Below are 18,188 nucleotides of genomic sequence, written 5' to 3' on the forward strand. Positions count from 1 at the left end.
GTATTCACATGCAATCCGATGTTCCTTTCAAGTAGCTGGTTTTTTAAAACTCTCTAAAAGAAACCATCCACAGCTACACGTAGTACCTCCATGGATCACTTCTCTTTAATAAACATTGGATCGTGGTTAGAGTATGATAATAGTACATGTTTGTGACAGGATGGAACTAAAGGGTTCGAAAAGGTCTTTGTTTTGAGAACATATAACCCTAAGAAAAATAAATTCCTTAATCTCATTTTTGTGAATGAAGAAGTGTATTTAAAAGATGAAATTCGCTTTTGAGTGCCTTTGAATAAAGTAAAATAATTTTTTCTTCTTGATTTTAGTATTTAACATTCACAATGAACCATAATTTTAAATGATCTCTTAGAATTTTTGTTCATATTTTATATAAAAGAAAATATTTAGAGTATGTGAAAAGCCTCCTAAAACTTAAGGTAGAAGCGGGAGACGGGGGCCCAGATGTTCTTTTAATTGTTACCATTAGGAAACCAATCAGAATGGCGCTGTGCAAAATGCCAGGGTTTTAAAAAGCTAAGATAAATAGATGCCCTCAGGAATGGAAACACAAAACTCGTTTTTTAGGGATCGTTCTTTGAGCCTTCTTAACACGTTTGGCTGGGTGAATGTATAAGCATTAAGTATTTTTGCCTCACTCTGAGAAGTTTACTTGTTTTCATTGTACATAGCAGGAAAATCTCTGGGAGTTCTACCTTAGTTTCCCCATCTGTAAGGTGGGGTGTTAAAACTTTATCTGGGGCGCCTGGGTGGCTCAATGGTTTGAGCGACCGGCTCAGGTCATGATCTCGCTGTCCGTGAGTTTGAGCCCCGCATGAGGCTCTGTGCTGACAGCTGGGAGCCTAGAGCCCGCTTTGGATTCTGTGTCTCCTTCTCTGCCCCTCCCCCGCGTATGCTCTGTCTTCTCTCAAAAATAAACATTAAAAAAAAAAATTTATCAAAAGAACTCTTAGCTACTTCTTTTAACCCTAAGATTCTAAAGATTTTTAAGAGGTGAGAATACTTTTGTACATTTAGAAAGTCTGATTTGCATTCTTTATACTTGTAAATTTGAACCCTTTAAGGAGGAAGAGCCTTTGTGGAAGTCAGCTTAGGGGGTGCTAATGCATAATAGAGCATTGGGTATGTGGGGTCAGCCTGCTCACTACAGACCACTATGTGATTGCATTTCCATACTTTGCATCCAAAGCCAGAGGGCATAATGGGAAGGTGGATTAAATGAGAGATGTGCCTTTGGTTTTTAATTTTACTTTGCTTTATTTTGGAAATCCTCCACTAAAATGGTGAAATAATTTTAATTTTTAGTCCATTTGCATTATAAACGTTAAATTAATGTTTTGATCTAGATTTATAGTTTTTAAGTTGAAGAGGCAGGACATTGGCCTTAAATAGAAATAAGGACTTGGTCATTTTTAAAAAGGTAAAAGATTTGGGAGCATCTGGGTGGCTTAGTTGGTTAAGTGTCTAACTCTTGATTTCAGCTCAGGTCTTGATTAGGGTCGTGAGTTCAAGCCCCATGTTACATGCTGGGTGTGGAACCTGCTTTAAAAAAAAAAAGTAAAAGATTTGGGTCATAAAACTGTAAATCAGCATGTAGCAAGCCATCGATAAAGGTATATTGAAAGAACAAGGATCAGAAGAAATTTGGGTGATGTTTACTGTTTTTAGCTTATCTTTCCTATCTAATTTTTAATATGACCTGGTAATAGTAGATATGCATTGAATAAAACTGAATTCTTTCGGTCAGTTACACTTCAGACATAATCTTTATTGTGTTGCTTTTATGGCATTTATCAAAAGGTGTAACTGTTGGGGCACCTGGGTGGCTCAGTCGGTTGAGCATCCAACTTCAAGCTCAGGTCACGGTCTCACAGTCCGTGAGTTCGAGCCCCATGTCAGGCTCTGTGCTAACAGCTTAGAGCCTGGAGCCTGCTTCGAACTCTGTGTCTCCCTCTCTCTCTTCCCCTCCCCCACTCATGCCCCCCACCTCTGTCAAAAATAAATAAACATTTAAAAAAAATTTTTTTAAAGAAAAAAAAAGGTATAACTCTTGATGTTGAACCCTAGGTAGTGGGTAAAGTTATTTAAGTCTACAGGGTTACTGATTAAAATGAATGAAATTCATAGTCTTTTTAATGGGGGGAAGGGAAAGGAAATAGTTTCCTTCCTGCCAACACTCAGCTGCCAAATTCATTTTCATTTCCAGGTGGCTATACGCAAACAGGAGATTGAAGACAGACTCAATTCATGGATTGTGTTCAATGAAAAAAATAAAGAGTTGTGTGCATGGCTGGTGCAGATGGAAAACAAAGTTCTACAGACAGCAGATCTTAGTATTGAAGAAATGATTGAAAAGTTACAGAAGGTAAGCAGGAATATCCAGATGGTTGCCGTTAGGACTGCCTCGGAATTCTCTGCCCTCATTCCCAGGCTCGCAGTGGCCTAAACTGTTAGATATGTTTCTAATAACATTGCAGAAATTTGAACGCCTTTCTCGCTCTTTATTCCTTCACAGAGAAAAGTTGGTAAGTGATGGGGGAGATGTGGGACCATCATAGGAGGGCATGAGGCTTGTTGTGCCTACTCTCAGGAAGTCTGGCCAGAGCAGGGCTCTTGTCAGCTTAAGCATCAGTTCATATGCCAGGGGTTGTGGCTTCTCTGGTTGTCGCTATGAGGGAGCTCTCCTCGCCAAAGGGGAGACGCCAACAGCAACTGGGGCTCATAATTTTTGAAATGGCCACCAGGCTCCACAGGGAAAGGCTTCTTGCTGCGGTCACCCAAAATGCCACTCGGTTATTGCAAGAAAGCTCTTACTGGGGCTCCTGAGTGGCTCGGTCGGGTAAGCATCCCAATTCGGCAGAGCCTGCTTCAGATCTTGCGTCTCCCTCTCTCTGCCCCTCCCCCTCCCTCCCTCCCTCTCTCTCTCTCTCTCTCTCTCTCTCTCTCTCTCTCTCTCTCTCAAAAATAAATAACTTTTTTAAAAATTTGTTTAGAAAGAAAGTGGGGCGCCTGGGTGGCTCAGTCGGTTGAGCACCTGACTTCGGCTCAGGTCATGATCTCATGGTCTGTTGAGTTCAAGCCCCACGTCGAGCTCTGTGCCGACAGCTCAGAACCTGGAGCCTGCTTCAGATTCTGTGTCTCCCTCTCTCTTTGACCCTCCCCCCTTCATGCTCTGTCTCTCTCCATCTCAAAAATAAATAAACATTTAAAAAAAATTTTTTTAATAAAAATAAAAAAGTAAAAAGATAATAACTACTGGGGCGCCTGGGTGACTTGGTTAAGCGTCCGATTTCGGCTCAGGTCATGATCTCACCATTCCCGAGTTTGAGCCCTGCGTCGGGCTCTGTGCTGACAGCTCAGAGCCTGGAGCCTGCTTCAGATTCTGTGTTTCCCTCTCTCTCTGCCCCTCCCCCACTCACACTCTGTCTCTATCTCAAAAGTAAATAAACATTAAAAAAATTTTTGTTTAAAAAGTTAACTACTGCCTTACGTATTACACATGAGCCGAGTGGGTGTTGTTTGACTTTTTAGCTACTCACTGAAGAGTTGCATTAACAGGTAAGAGAAGTTTTTGAATTCTTTTTTAATTTCAAGAGGCGCCTGTATTTTTGTGACTGGCGAAGAAATGAATTTTCAGTAGTAACTGAGGCTTTTGTGTTTTGGTGCCTTTGCCAGGACTGCATGGAAGAAATAAACTTGTTTAGTGAAAACAAGTTACAGTTAAAGCAAATGGGTGACCAGTTGATCAAGGCCAGCAACAAGACAAGAGCAGCTGAGATCGATGACAAGCTCAACAAAATCAATGACCGCTGGCAGCATCTTTTTGATGTCATTGGATCAAGGTGAGAAATGGCCTAGAAGTTACTCTTATTTCCTAGGCACCGTGGTGACGTCACACATCCAGAAACTAAGCTTAGTCGCCTCCAAAGCAGCCTAGCTGTTTCATAAACTTAGGAAGGCAAACTTCGGTTGAAATTCTTATGTCAACTTTTTAGGAAGATTGTATTTTCATATATGAGACTTCAATGTTTTTTTCTTTAGCTTAAAATTTCATGTGAAGTTAGGTTTAATTTGAGAAGAGATCCTGGACGAAATACTTAGAAACTTCAACTCTACTTCAGTGGTTGTGTGTCCCCCGGATGAAATCGTCTCTGCCTGTCCCTGCTTGTACGCAGGCAAATGCAAGTAGGTCGGGACATGTGCCTGATTTCTAGATGCTGGTCTGCAGGCCCCAGTGGGCATCTGGTCCTAAGATGTGGCCTTAGGAGGCGTGTCGGTGGCCACAAATCAAAGCTATATTCTCTAGTGCAACCTTATCAGAAATAAGACTGGTGATTTTTATCTCCCCTCACAGAGTAATGAAGCTGACACCACCCAGAGCTTTTAAGTGTCTTTTGTCTTCAAATTCTCTCTCCAAAGACAGACCCCAACCGAAATGTTTTTCACGTGCAACCTGGCGTGCAAAAAATGGTCACTCAGCTCTGGGACCACTCATGTAGCTTTGTATTCATACCGGCCATGCAAGTCTCTTCTGTAGCAGTGTGCTCAGATATTTGGAACACGCCTGAGATGCAGAATATACGGGAGGACCTGTAAGGAGAATGAGGAATTAGGGAGTAATGAAAATAAGATGCTCTTAATAATTTGGCATTTATTTCCTTGACCTTACTGTTTACTGTAAACCGTAAGTGAACCTGATTCAATCAGCAAGGGCGCCAGGCTAAGGGCTAGGAGAATGACAGACAGGAAGTAAGATGAGTCAATTACGTTAATGGGAGCAGACATCTGAGCAGCTGTAAAGCCAAGTGGTTTGAGAGCTCAGAGCTCATCTTTCTGGAGTGGGGGCAGGAATGAGGAGGAGGCTTTCAGAGGAGTGGTGTTTCCAGATGGTCCTGAGTGACGGGTTGAGATCCTCGAGGGTTACTGGTGGCAGAGACCGTTACGTTGTGAGCAAAAGGATACAGGGATTGAGCAGCTTGGAAGTCTTTCAGAAAATAACAAGAAACTCCATTGGCTCAAATGTAGGAGATGAAGCTAGAGAGGTAGATCAGGGCTAATGCTTAAAAGACCTTCAATCTCAACCGAAGATTTGGCTTGCTAAATAAAGTCTGAGTCATTCATGGTTCTTTAGCAGTGGAGGGTTTGCCAAAACAAGTATTAGGGTGATTTGGCTGGCAGCATAGGCTGGGCTGAATTTAACTTGTCTGTATTGCCAGTTGAAAAAAAAAAATCTGTAGAAATCCATGCTGGTAACCCAAATAAGGATTACGAGCACAGGTTTTGAGCACATCCTGCCTTTCCCACTTACTGTAGAAACTTGAGTGGTATCTAACCTTTATTTTATTATTATTTTTTTTAACGTTTATTTATTTTGGGGACACAGAAACAGAGTGTGAGTGAGTGGAGGAGGGGCAGAGAGCGTGGGAGTCACAGAATCCAAAGCAGGCTCCAGGCTCTGAGCTGTCAGCACACAGCCCGACGCGGGGCTTGAACTCACAAACTGTGAGATCATGACCTGAGCTGAAGCCGGACACTGAACCAACTGAGCCACCCAAGCACTCCAGATCTAACCTTTCTAAGCCTCAGTTTCCAAATCTGCAAACTATGTCCAATAGCACTGCTTACGTCAGAGGCTGCTATGAGGATGAATGGTTTGTGTCTCGCATGTGGCACAGGACCAGCCTGTAGGAGCCAGCATTCCCTGAGTGGCTGTTATCATTGTTTTCCCCTAAGAAGACTGTAAGACGAAGTAGCATGTTTATTAAATGGGAGAGGATTCCCTCAGTTGTGTCTGATACTAAGAGGTCTTTCTTCCGGGAGACCAGTGTCTTTGACTCTCTTAAATTCCCAGTGCTTAGAACAGTGCCTCAGAGAGGCACCTGGGTGGCTCGGTTGCTTAAGCGTCCCACTCTTGATTTGGGCTCAGGTCATGATCTCATAGGCTCTGAGCTGGGCATGGAGCCTGCTTAAGATTCTCTGTCTCCTTCTCCCCCTGCCTCTCCCTCTGTCTCTCCCTCTCTTTAAAAAACAAAACAACAACAACAGAGCGTCTCAGATATTGGTTGACGTGAACATTTCAGTGCTTAAGAATGCAATCGTTTCTGTTAAGTAAATTGTGTCTAGTATGACTTTGTTGACATTCTCTTTATATCCTAAGTCTTCTGGAGCACCTGGCGCTAATCAAGGGTATGATGACATCAGACCTGTTTATGGATCATTTAGGAGCAAGGTCTAGATTATGCTTCCCGAAGACTAGAGTGACAGTCCATTCTTTTTTTTTTTTTCTTTTTTCTTTTTTAATGTTTATTTATTTGAGGGGGGAGGGACAGAGAGAGAGAGAGGAAGAGAGAATCCCAAGCAGTCTCTGCCCTGTCAGCACAGAGCCCACCTGAGGCTTGACCTCATGAAACTCGAGATCATGACCTGAGCCAAAAATCCAGAGTCAGATGCTCAACCAACTGAGCCACGCAGGTACCCCTGCGAGCTATATTCTTGACCATGTGTTTTTTACACATGATTTCACTTAATCGTCATTGTATTCTGAAAGGTAGATACCATTATCCCATTTTACAGATAAGGAGACTGAGAAGTTGAAGATGAGTAACCTGCCTGTAATTACATAGCTAGCATGTGAGGCGCCAGGATTTCCACTCATAGTGGTGTTGCCTCCCTGCTCCCCTAGACTCTTGTGGTTTGTAGCGAAGAGAACAGAATGAGAGTCTAATCCCTTCAAAACTAGAGGACTTGGGAGAGAGTAATTTCTCTTCTCTTAAAGCAAAGACCAGGTGAGACAGGTGGCTGAGAGCCTAAGAAGCTCTGAGTGGGGTTTACCCTTCAGTTGACTTTGTGAGTTGAGGCAAGCTGAGACCTGCCATAGCCTCATGTGGAATTAGCTCCTTGTCGGATCTCTGACACTGATTTCATGCTGGGTACTACGCAAAGGTGTCACCACTGAGGAAAGGGGTTGGGAGCACAGGCTGCAGAATTTAGATTTGAACAATGCCAAGCAGAACCTTTAGTGTCTTGGTTGATAAACTAGGCACAAGATCCTGGATGAGAGAGCAGCAGGACAGCTGTGGGTCTGTTTGCACACATACACTATTAGCCTGGGGCGCAGTGCAGGGTGGTTACATGGTAATGAGGAGGAAAAAGCAGGCTTAGACCCAAGCCACTGTTCTTTCTCTACTTGTAAGGTGTTCTTCAGCTTCTGTAAAATCGTTAAAGCAGAGAACCTGAAGGATACATCTCCCCAAATTACCAGCTAATCAAAGGAGGGAGCAGGGGAACCTAACCTCACATAAGGTTATATTGGCCTTGGGTGTAGACATCAAAATTCCGAGAAGTGGGCTCTCCATCAGAATTGCTGCAGGAGATTTTCCCAATCGTCATGGGCCCTTGGGCAGCTGCTTACCTTAATGATATCTAAATTCATGTAAAACATGCTATTCATTTCACCGACAGAAAGGCCATTGAAGCACTATGTTTTGGTTTTTTTTTGGTTTGTTTTTTTTTTGGTGTATGGTGTGATTATTCTAGAACTCAATCTGACTTGATGACAAGAAATGTTAATTTTATACTACTATGCTTATTTGACAGATTAAATGAAGAGTTAACTTTTTTATGTTTTGGGTTTTTTTTTAATGTTTATTTATTTTTCAGACAGAGAAGAAACCGAGCATGAACGGGGGGAGGGTCAGAGAGAGGGAGACACAGAATCTGAAGCAGGCTCCAGGCTCTGAGCTCTCGGCACAGAGCCTGACGCGGGGCTCGAACTCGCGACCACAAGATCATGACCTGAGCTGAAGCCGGACGCCTAACCGACTGAGCCACCCAGGCGCCCCAAGTGTTAACTTTTTTTAAAATTACATGGGGCGCCTGGGTGGCGCAGTCGGTTAAGTGTCCGACTTCAGCCAGGTCACGATCTCGCGGCCCGTGAGTTCGAGCCCCGCGTCGGGCTCTGGGCTGATGGCTCAGAGCCTGGAGCCTGTTTCCGATTCTGTGTCTCCCTCTCTCTCTGCCCCTCCCCCATTCATGCTCTGTCTCTCTCTGTCCCAAAAATAAATAAACGTTGAAAAAAAAAATTTTAAATTACAATTATTAGGGCTCCTGGCTGACTGGGTCGGTAGACCATTCAACTCTTGATCTCGGGGTTGTAAGTTTGAGCCCCACATCAAGTGAAGAGATTACTTAGAAATAAAATCTTTAAAAAAACTGTTTTAAAATATGGTAGCTATTAGCTCCTCCCCCTTCATGTTTTCTTAGGTAATATCTTTGAGGACTGACCCAGCAAAATGTCAGTGTAGGAGAGACAACTAAATTACGAGAAGTTTTCAGAACTACCAATATGTGTGATCCCGTTTAGAGGCAGCTCGGCTACCTATTAGTGGGAACACTTTAGGCACGGGATGTTGGATGATGGACAAAAGGTACAAAGTTGGCTTGCTTCAGCCAGCACAGACCAAAGCTCTGAAAAGGGGGTCCTGCCCGCCCCCCCCCCCACCTCCCCACCATCTTGCCTTCAATGGGACTGATGCCAGAGGAAAATTCAGTCCTACTTCTCATCTGTGTCTACCTGGATTTCAGAAACCCAACAGTTGAACTCCTTAAAAACCCATCTACTTTTGTTTCCCAGAAACCCCTCCCCATTGCATTCAGTAAACCCCTAGCTTCATCCTATGAAGTAGGAGCCCTGTGGCCACTGGTCAGTCTGTCTTTGCTAAGTCACTTTGGCTGGTTGTGGAGCCTCTTCAGAGACCTGGGGAGAAGTAGCTGAGGAGAAGGAGGCTCTTTTTAAAGACTCTTTCTAGCAGTATGTGTGAATGATCTGGTCAAGGCTGTCAGTGCCTAAAACAGACGGGACCACTGGATGGAAAGACATACCCCAGAATGTTTACATTGGTTATCTGTTGGTGTTGGCATCATCAGTGATTTCGGTTTTCTTTTTGCTTATCTGTTTTTTCTGAATGTTCATTATGGAAAAAGGAACCACGGGGGCTTTATTTTTTCTTTTCCTTAAGAAAAAATGTCCTCAATGTTTTTACCTTTCTCTTTAATTTCTCTTGATGGTTGGCGCGCCTGGGTGGCTGTCACTTAAGCCTGACTTTGGCCCAGGTCATGATCTCACTGTCCGTGAGTTTGAGCCCCACGTTGGGCTCTGCGCTGTCAGCTCATAGCCTAGGGCTTGCTTCAGATTCTGTGTCTCCCTCTCTCTCTCTGCCCCTCCCCTGCTCATGGTCTCTCTAAAAAATACAGATTTAAAAAAAAAAATTTAATTTCTCTTGATGGCAACGTCATTAGCAGACTTGATATCCTTAAGCCAGTGTTTCAAGGGGGGACTTGCTCAGGCATGCTCCCATATGATCCCTCCCTGTTTAGACTAGATAGTTCTCACTATCAGAAGAATCAAGTCCATGAAAAGAAACTTTTTAACTAAGCATAATTTTCACATTTCACCTACCAAACATGAAAACCTCACCTGTTTCACAATAGTAGCAATTAAAATTTTGTCATTTAAACCTAGCAGTTATTACCATGGCGACCGTGTGTTGGGAGTGTTTTCCATCCCTTGCAGAATGGGCAGGGAGATGTGTGCCTTTTTAAATTGATAAAGTTTTTCCTTGCTCTCTTTTTATCTGTATTTTCTCAAGGTTATTTTGGAAGACCAAACAATGCTGCTAGTCATAGAGTCGACTTGCTCTGGCCTGATCCAGTACAACTGGAAGGATTTAGAGATTTTAGTGCAGGAGAAGCCAGATGTGAGGTCACCCTCCCCATCTCCATTTTCCTTCCCATCAGCCTGATCTTTCCCCCTCCGGAGCATGGGGCTGCTGCTCCTGGGCCCTGAGGGTTGGGGAGTTTCCTCAAGAAGACCGCAACCACCAGGGGGTCAGTGAACGGACAGCATCGGGCAGCATCAGCAGGTCCAATGTACTAGTCTTTGGGGGATCATACTTAGCAGGTCCCAGGGACAGCTAAGCGTGTAGGCACCAGTTAGATGTTGCATTTGGGGAGAACGGTTTCCAAACCTGTCCTCTTAATTTCACGGGTCTAGAATGTGCTCGCTGTGTTTCAAGGTGGGGATATAATAATTACGGTATGTTGGGCTTTAGGGACCCATGAGAAATGATATTGTTGAGGCTTCAAATAAAGCTGAGAGTAAGTCTGAAAGGGGCTGGACACAAACCAAGGGTGCTCTGGTAAACAGCCACTTGGGATACCCTAGAGAAACCCAGATTAAGGATATGGAGGAATTTTCAGAGACATTATGGTCAATCCTGGGAGGAGCTAACAAGGAAAATTGCAAAATCTTCTTCCTCTGCAAAGTCTTGAACTCCATTTGTGCTATAACATAGAATTTTTTTGCAAAAGGCGGAGGAATGGAGTTGGTGAACTCTCTGCCTTTTCCTAAACCAGGATGCACAGGGCTAAAAAGGCAGGGCAGAAACCCACCTCCCACCCCCGCATTCCCTGGAAATTTCTTCCTCAGGAGCACCCTAGGAGGGTATCCCTGTTGGACTCAGGGGTTTCCAGTTTCACCAGTTCTTTCCAATCTGAAGCCAAAATTTGGTTTGAGGAGGACAGAAATCCTCTTTCCCATGCCCCAAACCTAAATGTTTCTCTTCCCACTGTTTACAGCACTTCATAAATAACCCACAGCCAAGATAACACTGTGACTTTCTTCCCCCAGCATTGCAATCCTGTAGCGTCAGAACAAAGACTGTGTGTGTGAGAGAGAGAGGAAGGAGCTGGAGATATTTGTTTATTGGAAGGGAGAAAACGGAGATTAAAACTGCAGTGAGCCGAGAGGCAGGTCGGCTCCCTTCCTGGGGGCGCTGCTTTGTGGCCCGAGCCTGCGGGAGGGCGGCCGCTCGGATGCTGAGCCAGGGGATGGACTGGCGGGTGGCCGGGGGAGGGGCTGCCTTGGCCCGGGAGGTGGAGGTGCAGCCGGGAACTTGGAGCTTCCCCTAAACAGAAGGAATGGTTTTTTCTCATCAACAGTAAGTGCCATTTCAGCCATCAGCCCAGCATATGGCCGAGGGGCGGCTGCTGCCTCTGTATGTCTCCCTTTCTTGCTCCCTCATTTTGGTTACAATAGGAGCGATGGATGAGATGGTGGCTGTGGAGTGTGTGTGTGTGTGTGTGTGTGTGTGTGTGTGTGTGCTCAGCCATGGGGAGGGGGGGATGGGTTCTCTCCCAGTGTCAGCTCGCGAGTGTGGCGTCTGCGCCCAGCTTTTGACAAGCAAGGGAGAGGGGTGATTATGCTGTGTGGAAAATGGAAGTCCTCCGGCGACATGAATGCTTCAAAGAGACGATTAGCTCGAATGTCTCAAATCAGGGCTTCAAGATCTTGGAGTAATTGATTATCTTACTATAAAGCTGTTTAGTCACGTAAAAAGATGTAGTTGTACAGAATCTGTATGGTGTTTTTAGCAGCTGACAGCTGCCCCCAAGGTTTGAGTAGCTGTTTGTTTCTGCACAAATTCAGATATTTTGACCATCTCGGTTTTCAGTATTTTTTAAGTTATGCTGTCCACATTGGCATAGGATTTTTTTCATTGATGATGATCTAAGGTCTTTGTATTTTAGCTGTAGACCCTTTAGCATGTAGAGAATAGGACTGAAGGGTAAATTATTCCATATAGATGAATTTGATACTAGAAACCTCCATCACATGTTGTAAGCCTTAGGTCTGCTACATAGAATATACTAACCAGATTTGGTTTTGTTTGTTTTAGAGGGAGACAGGGCTCATAAGTATTGTATTCTGATCTATCACTATTAAAATAAAACTTTATTCACCTTGATTATCTGCTGCATTTCTACCCATAATCCCTGCAAAAGATCTCCTAATTTGTAGCTACTCTTAGTAAAAATTCTTATTTTTGTTTGATTTCATATAAAAAGGTCTTCCAGTAATCTACACAGGTGAGAAACTTCCCCTTTGCACCTAAAAATGTTGTTCTCCCAATCCTCAGAATTAGACTTTGACTCGGGAAATCACACTTATTGTTTGTAGAGAAACAGGATTTCTATATGTGGTGCACCTGGGTGAAACATGGGCAAGTTAGAGACGATGAGCCACGTAAACAAACTGCGTCCATGGTTGATGTGATGCAATATTGTGGTTGCTTCCCTGTGCCAGCGGTCTGGGTTCTGAATGGGTTTCCTTGTTTCTCAACATGAACTAGAGATTTAAATTTTTCCAAGAGCGATATTAACAAGGCCTACCATGGAGGTTGGTTGCCTGGGTTGGCAAATGACCCATACTTCTTGACCCTGGAAAGGTGATAATCAGATTACAGTATCTGCATAGAATACGCTACAAACTCAACAGTACACGTGAGGGTTCCTAAAGTAAGTTGTGACGGGATTATCTAAAAACAACAACAACATTTATTTAAATCACCATGCACTTTTGGATATTTCGTCCTCAGTCGGACGTTGGGACACAGGGGTAAGGTTGGATCCTGATTAGGAGAATCTTTTATAGCTTCTTGGCAACGTTCTTCTTTTCTTTTCCTCCTACCTTCCCTTTCTCTTTAATTTGACCTAAGTGTACGTATGATTTGTGGGCCTGTCAATATTTCGCTTGCCCTGTATGGAACCAGACCAAGTCCGGCTAGCATCATTCTATGTCTCAGACCTAAGGCTTGCAATGTGTGATGGAGGCTTTTAATATCAAATTCATCTATATGGAATAATTTCCATTTCAGGACTATTCTCTACATGCTAAAGGACCTGCAGTTAAAATACAAAGAGGAGGGGCGCCTGGGTGGCTCGGTCGGTTAAGCGTCCGACTTCGGCTCAGGTCATGATCTCACGGTCTGTGAGTTCGAGCCCCGCGTCGGGCTCTGTGCTGACGGCTCAGCGCCTGGGGCCTGTTTCGGATTCTGTGTCTCCCTCTCTCTTTGACCCTCCCCTGTTCATGCTCTGTCTCTCTCTGTCTCAAAAATAAATAAACGTTAAAAAAAAAATTTTAATAAAAATAAAAATAATAAAATACGAAGAGGAGCATGTAGGGCTTGCAATGTGGCAGCAAATTGTTCTGTGGCAAGATGGCTTAGAGGTGCTCTGACCTTTCCCTCTTTCCTTTAACATAGAACCTAGCTATGTGTTTTCTGAAAAGGACAAATTTGAAGGTATGGGTGAACCTCCTTTACTCATTCAAAAGATATTTATGAAACGCCTCCTATATTGTTATTATAATGTCGAAATTCAATCTCAGTTAGATTATCAGCTCTTCGGGAATAAGATCTGTATTTCAGTTGTCTCCTGAATCCTTGGGATCTGCACAGGATCCAAGACAAAGCACATGGTTAAATGCTTACTGAAAGGAAATCATGGAGGGGCAACTGGGAGCACCCGAAGTATAGCACTTGGTGGACGGGCTTCTACCCCCGCAGCGTATCCTAGAGCCACGACTCTGGACTTCTAATCATGTTCCCTACAGCAACAAAAGGCATCCCATGCCTAACGTTATCTCATGGGCTCGTGCGTGCACGTTAGCGTATGTAGGTTTATATGAGTTGCTATGAGGAAAGAGCCTAAGAACAGCATGCCCAGGTTGAAATCCTGCCTCTGCCATTTAATCATCATGTGACTGGGGCAAGTTATTTGATCCCTGTGCCACAGTTACCTCCTCTGTCAAATGGGGATGCTAATAGTACTGATCTCCTAACATCGCCAGGAGGGTTAAATGAGTTGCCCGTGTATAAAGCACGACAGACCTGGCACAGGTACGTGTCAGCGTGGTCTGTAGTTGTTCCACATGGTCGTAAAGTTTGTGAATTCTAAAGTGTGCCCAGTGTAGACGCTTCAAAAGAATGGGATAGCTCTAGAAAGTCTAACATTTTGTTCCCATACTCCATTGGATTGTCTTGAGCGCTCCATTTTGGACGTCACTGGCCTGGAGTATCAGTCCTGGTGAAGCCAAGTAAATTATTCTTCCACCTGCCTCCTACTGCGCCCCACCCCCACTTATTGTACGTCTCACCCTGGGATTAATAGGATTCAAGGTCGCTTCGTCTCTGTTTACATCCAGGTTCTTTTGTCTGCTAGCCGCCCCCCCCCCCCCCATTTAAAGAATTGCATTTTAGCACTTTTCTTTTTAAAATAAAGAGGTTGGGATGCTGAGGATGGCGTAGGGTCAGGTGCTGGATGGAGGTGGAGGCAGGAGAGCTGTGCGGAGGCTGCTGACCCTCCTCTCCCCTCCATTCTAGGGAGCTCTCAGGGCTGGGCTGCCTCTCCAGCCAGAGCTTCCAGAAGGGCAGCCCCTCGCAAACTGCATGGAAGACTCCTTGTCCAATAGGGCCTGGGTTTCCCAGCTCCTCTGGCATTGTCTGGCATGTCCTTTCTGATCCCTAGGCAGTCGGGGTGACAAGATACTGGGGGGAGGAGGGTGTCCCTCGAAAGCCACAGGGACGAAGGCAGGATCTAGGTTACAACTGCGTCCAAGCCTGGCCCCAGATTCTGTTTCTTCCTTTTTAATAAATCATCTTGAGGCTTTGAAAGGAACTCCTTGTGGTATTTGCAGTAAGATTGTAATTTGGAAAAACTTAACCACCATGAAAATCCTCTCGATCGTGGTTTCTGGGCATTTATCTCTGTTAGGCTCAGTGCCAAATGCATTTCATGTATTTATATCTCCTTCAACCCTCTCAGCCACCCAGTGAAGGAAGGGACTAACTGCTGTTGACAGTTTTTCAGATGAGCTTAAACAGAGCTAGGATTCAAACCGAGGCCCTCACCACAAAGTCTGTGCTCTTTACCACCGGACTCCGTGGCCGCCTCCTAAGCTGGCCTCCCTCCTGGCACTGTTGAGAATAAATATTTATGAAAGGACTTTGTGAGGTCCGGTGTCGTGTAAATGAGGTGGTGTTGTAGCATCGTGTAATCCCAGTGGCAATAAGAACTAATATTGAGTTCTCGCTCTGTGCCAAAGACTTGACACACGTCCTTTTGTTTTGGGGCTCAGAACCACCTGCAAGGTGGATGACCAGGAAACTGGGAATCAGGACAGTTGGGCTCCTTGCAGTGTGCAAAGCCCATACATGGTGCAATGGGACTTAGACCCAGGTCTGCTCACTTCCAGAACTCTGGCCGTAACTTCACCCAGATATTATCACCTCCCTGGACCTTGAGGGACCTCAGAAGCCTACTAGAGATGAGGAGGCTGAAACAAAAGGATTTTTCCTAAATCAGAAAACCAGCTGGTAAGAGAGCTGGAGCTAGACGTCAGTCCCCAGGGTTGATTTGGTTGATGGTAGGATTCAAAAATAAATAAATAAATAAAAATTAAAACACACAATTCTGGGGCGCTTGGGTGGCTCAGTCGGTCAAACATCCGACTTAGGCTCAGGGTCGTGGTCTCGCGGTTCATGAGTTCGAGCCCCGCGTCAGGCTCTGTGCTGGCAGCTCAGAGCCTGGAGCCTGCTTCGGAGTCTGTGTCTCCCTCTCTCTCTCTGCCCCTCCCCCACTTGTGCTCTGTCTCTCAAAAATAAATGAAAACATTTAAAAAAATTAAAAAACCACACAATTCTGTGGTCTACGTTTGTAGTGGAGATGCTCTTACGCATTTATTCATGCAACAAATGTTTGTCAACGCCGCCCACCAGGCAGTGTGGGAGGTACTGGGCTGGCAGAGGTAGGGAGCCCCGTGCAGCCTGGCCAGCACGGGCTCTGTTGCGATGGGTGGATAGCGAATGAGAGACGCAGACGCAACACAGGGCAGGAGGTCCCAGGTGCTGCGGGAGCACGTGGGCCAGGGGCCCCCCAGTGTCTTCGGTGAGCCGTGCTGGAGGCTCCAGGAGAAGGGAAGGGGAGCCACTTTGCAGAGTGCAGAGAAAGAGGCAGAGAGGCCACTGCATGCTGGACAACTTGAAAAGGTCAGGGGATTAAACTGATACGACAGGGTGGGGCGAGGACTGTGAAAGCAGCGGAGCATGCGTGGATCGGCCATGCCACCCCAAATGTACACTTTGGCCGCAGACCCACAGGTGGGGAGGAGGAGGAGGGCAAGGAGGGCGCAAGGGAACTGGTCACAGGCAACCTGGGAAGAAATGGTGGCAGGGAATACAGTGCATTGCTGGTGAGTTGGAGCCTCAGTTTTTCTTTCCGTAGTGCTGTGGGATGGAGTTCTGAAGGCACCTTGTAACCTGAGTCTTGGTCAATGGGAACTTGGCGTCACGGCTGTTACTTCAAGTCGCTGAGATTCGCTGAGAATCCACAGATCCCCAGAACAAGCCGTTTCCCCCCCCCCCCCGACAGTACCTTGAGGCGCCAGTGAGCTCACCAATTATACTGACGCCGTGTGTGTCCGTTCAAATCCGCTCCACACGGAGTAGGAGGCAGATGGATTTAGAACGGTGCTTGCAGATTATCCTGGCCTGTCCCTCCTCCCCACTCCCTCCTCCCTTTTTGGCCTGGCACAGCGGCCCCGTAACGGGCTGGGTATATGTGTGTGGCACCCTCAACCCCTTAGATTGGATGCGGTGGGCTTTAGCATATGTTTTGTGCTTGCTCAAGAGGAGGGTTCCACGAGCATCATCATGGGCCAGATAATCACCAAGCGAGCCAGGCACGTAACGCCTTTAAACCATCGGGGAATGTCCCTGACCGCCGCGATCTCAGGCATACCCAAGACAGAAACTGGACAGAAATCAAGCGTGGTTGTTTTAACCTAGAGAGAGCGGGGATAGCATCTCCTCTTTCCTCCGCAGCCCTAGAAAGAGGTACTGGGTCTTAGGGGATCCTACTCTGGGAAAGATAGGACTTCATATTTGTAGGGGTGGATTAACTCATAGTGCATTTGAAAATCAACCAGACCAGCAATTTGTGAAGTGTCACATATTCTGTGAAAACTCCTATCCGTGACGTGAGAGCTGTTCCTGCTATAAAATCAATAACCAACATAAGCTGCTTTTTATCCTGTGACACCTTCTTTTTCTCACCACTCAACGTTGGGCTTTTTTTTTTTTTTAACCTCCTTTTTTTCCTGCAAATACGTTTAGGGTGAAGAAGCTGAAGGAGACCTTTGCGTTTATTCAGCAGTTGGACAAAAACATGAGCAACCTTCGCACCTGGTTGGCTCGAATTGAGTCAGAGCTTTCTAAGCCTGTTGTTTATGACGTCTGTGACGATCAAGAGATCCAGAAGAGGCTCGCCGAGCAGCAGGTGGGCAAACAAACTTTTGTCAGCATATAGGTGCCTATGATATCTGCTAACTCAGACCTTCCCCGTAGTGGCTGTGTCTTTTAGCGTGTTCACATTTCATAATATTGGTGTGTTTTTCCAGAGAAAACTGACCAGTGTCCATGTCCTTGTATGTGTGAGATGATATGTCTTGAGTGCCCCTCTGCCACCACGTTCACATACCTCTTTGTGAGATCAGTGTTTGAGAAAGAGGTCTTAGCGGTAAATAAGGTTTTTTGCTTATGTATTTTTTTAAACTTGGATCTTTGTTTTGTTTTTGGTCGTATCGTTTTGGGAGGCAATGAATTGAAAGAAAAATAAATTTTTTAACCAGGAAAAGTTTTCATGGGACAATACAACTGATGCTAGGAGGGGAAAGGTATGATAAACAACATGCTTAGGAAGCCCCTTCGGTACTCTGTACATTTCTCTCATCAGTTACATACCCTCAGCGCCAACCCTGGAAACTCCACAGTGTGAAACCACTGAGTCCTGCCAGTGTTAACATCACACTAACCTGGTGGGTGCTCATTGATGTCACTGACTTATCAAGTTCACTTTCCTGACTTCCATGGGCTCATATTCACAAGTTTATTCTCCTATGCAGTGCCTGGAGCTTGTCTTTATTTTTAAAATTAAGTTTAAGATGCCTGGGTGGCTTAGTCAGTTAAGCGTCCGACTCTTTTTTGTTTTTTTTTTAATGTTTACTTTTGAGAGAGAGAGAGAGAGAGAGAGAGACAGATAGACTATAAGAGGCAGAGACACAGAGAGAGGGAGACACAGAATCCCAAACAGGCTCCAGACTCTGAGCTGTCAGCACAGAGCCTGACGCGGGGCTCGAACCCGTGAACCGCGAGATCGTGATCTGAGCCGAAGTCGGATGTTTAAATGACTGAGCCACCCAGGTGCCCCAAGCACCCAACTCATTATCTTGAGGTTCATGAGATTGAGCCCCGCGTCAGGCTCTGTGCTGACAGTGA

The 18,188-nt window shown here is 45.2% G+C and overlaps 1 protein-coding gene across 15 annotated transcripts in view; it reads left to right on the top strand.

Moving 5' to 3' along the window:
- The window catches only part of SYNE2 (spectrin repeat containing nuclear envelope protein 2), a 343,315-nt gene that overhangs the window by 300,482 nt on the left and 24,645 nt on the right, over positions 1 to 18,188 (top strand). For 14 of the 15 annotated variants that reach the window (XM_027065882.2, XM_027065880.2, XM_027065884.2 and 11 more), the window contains 3 exons: positions 2,225 to 2,383; positions 3,694 to 3,860; positions 17,028 to 17,190. In XM_027065882.2, coding sequence (XP_026921683.2) covers positions 2,225 to 2,383; positions 3,694 to 3,860; positions 17,028 to 17,190 — 489 coding nt within the window. Of the gene's footprint in view, positions 1 to 2,224; positions 2,384 to 3,693; positions 3,861 to 9,289; positions 11,016 to 17,027; positions 17,191 to 18,188 lie in introns of those variants that run through there. The other variant, XM_027065894.2, reaches the window with a different exon arrangement.

This window comes from Acinonyx jubatus, chromosome B3 (genome assembly GCF_027475565.1).
Source record: "Acinonyx jubatus isolate Ajub_Pintada_27869175 chromosome B3, VMU_Ajub_asm_v1.0, whole genome shotgun sequence".
NCBI classification, from domain to species: Eukaryota; Metazoa; Chordata; class Mammalia; order Carnivora; family Felidae; genus Acinonyx; species Acinonyx jubatus.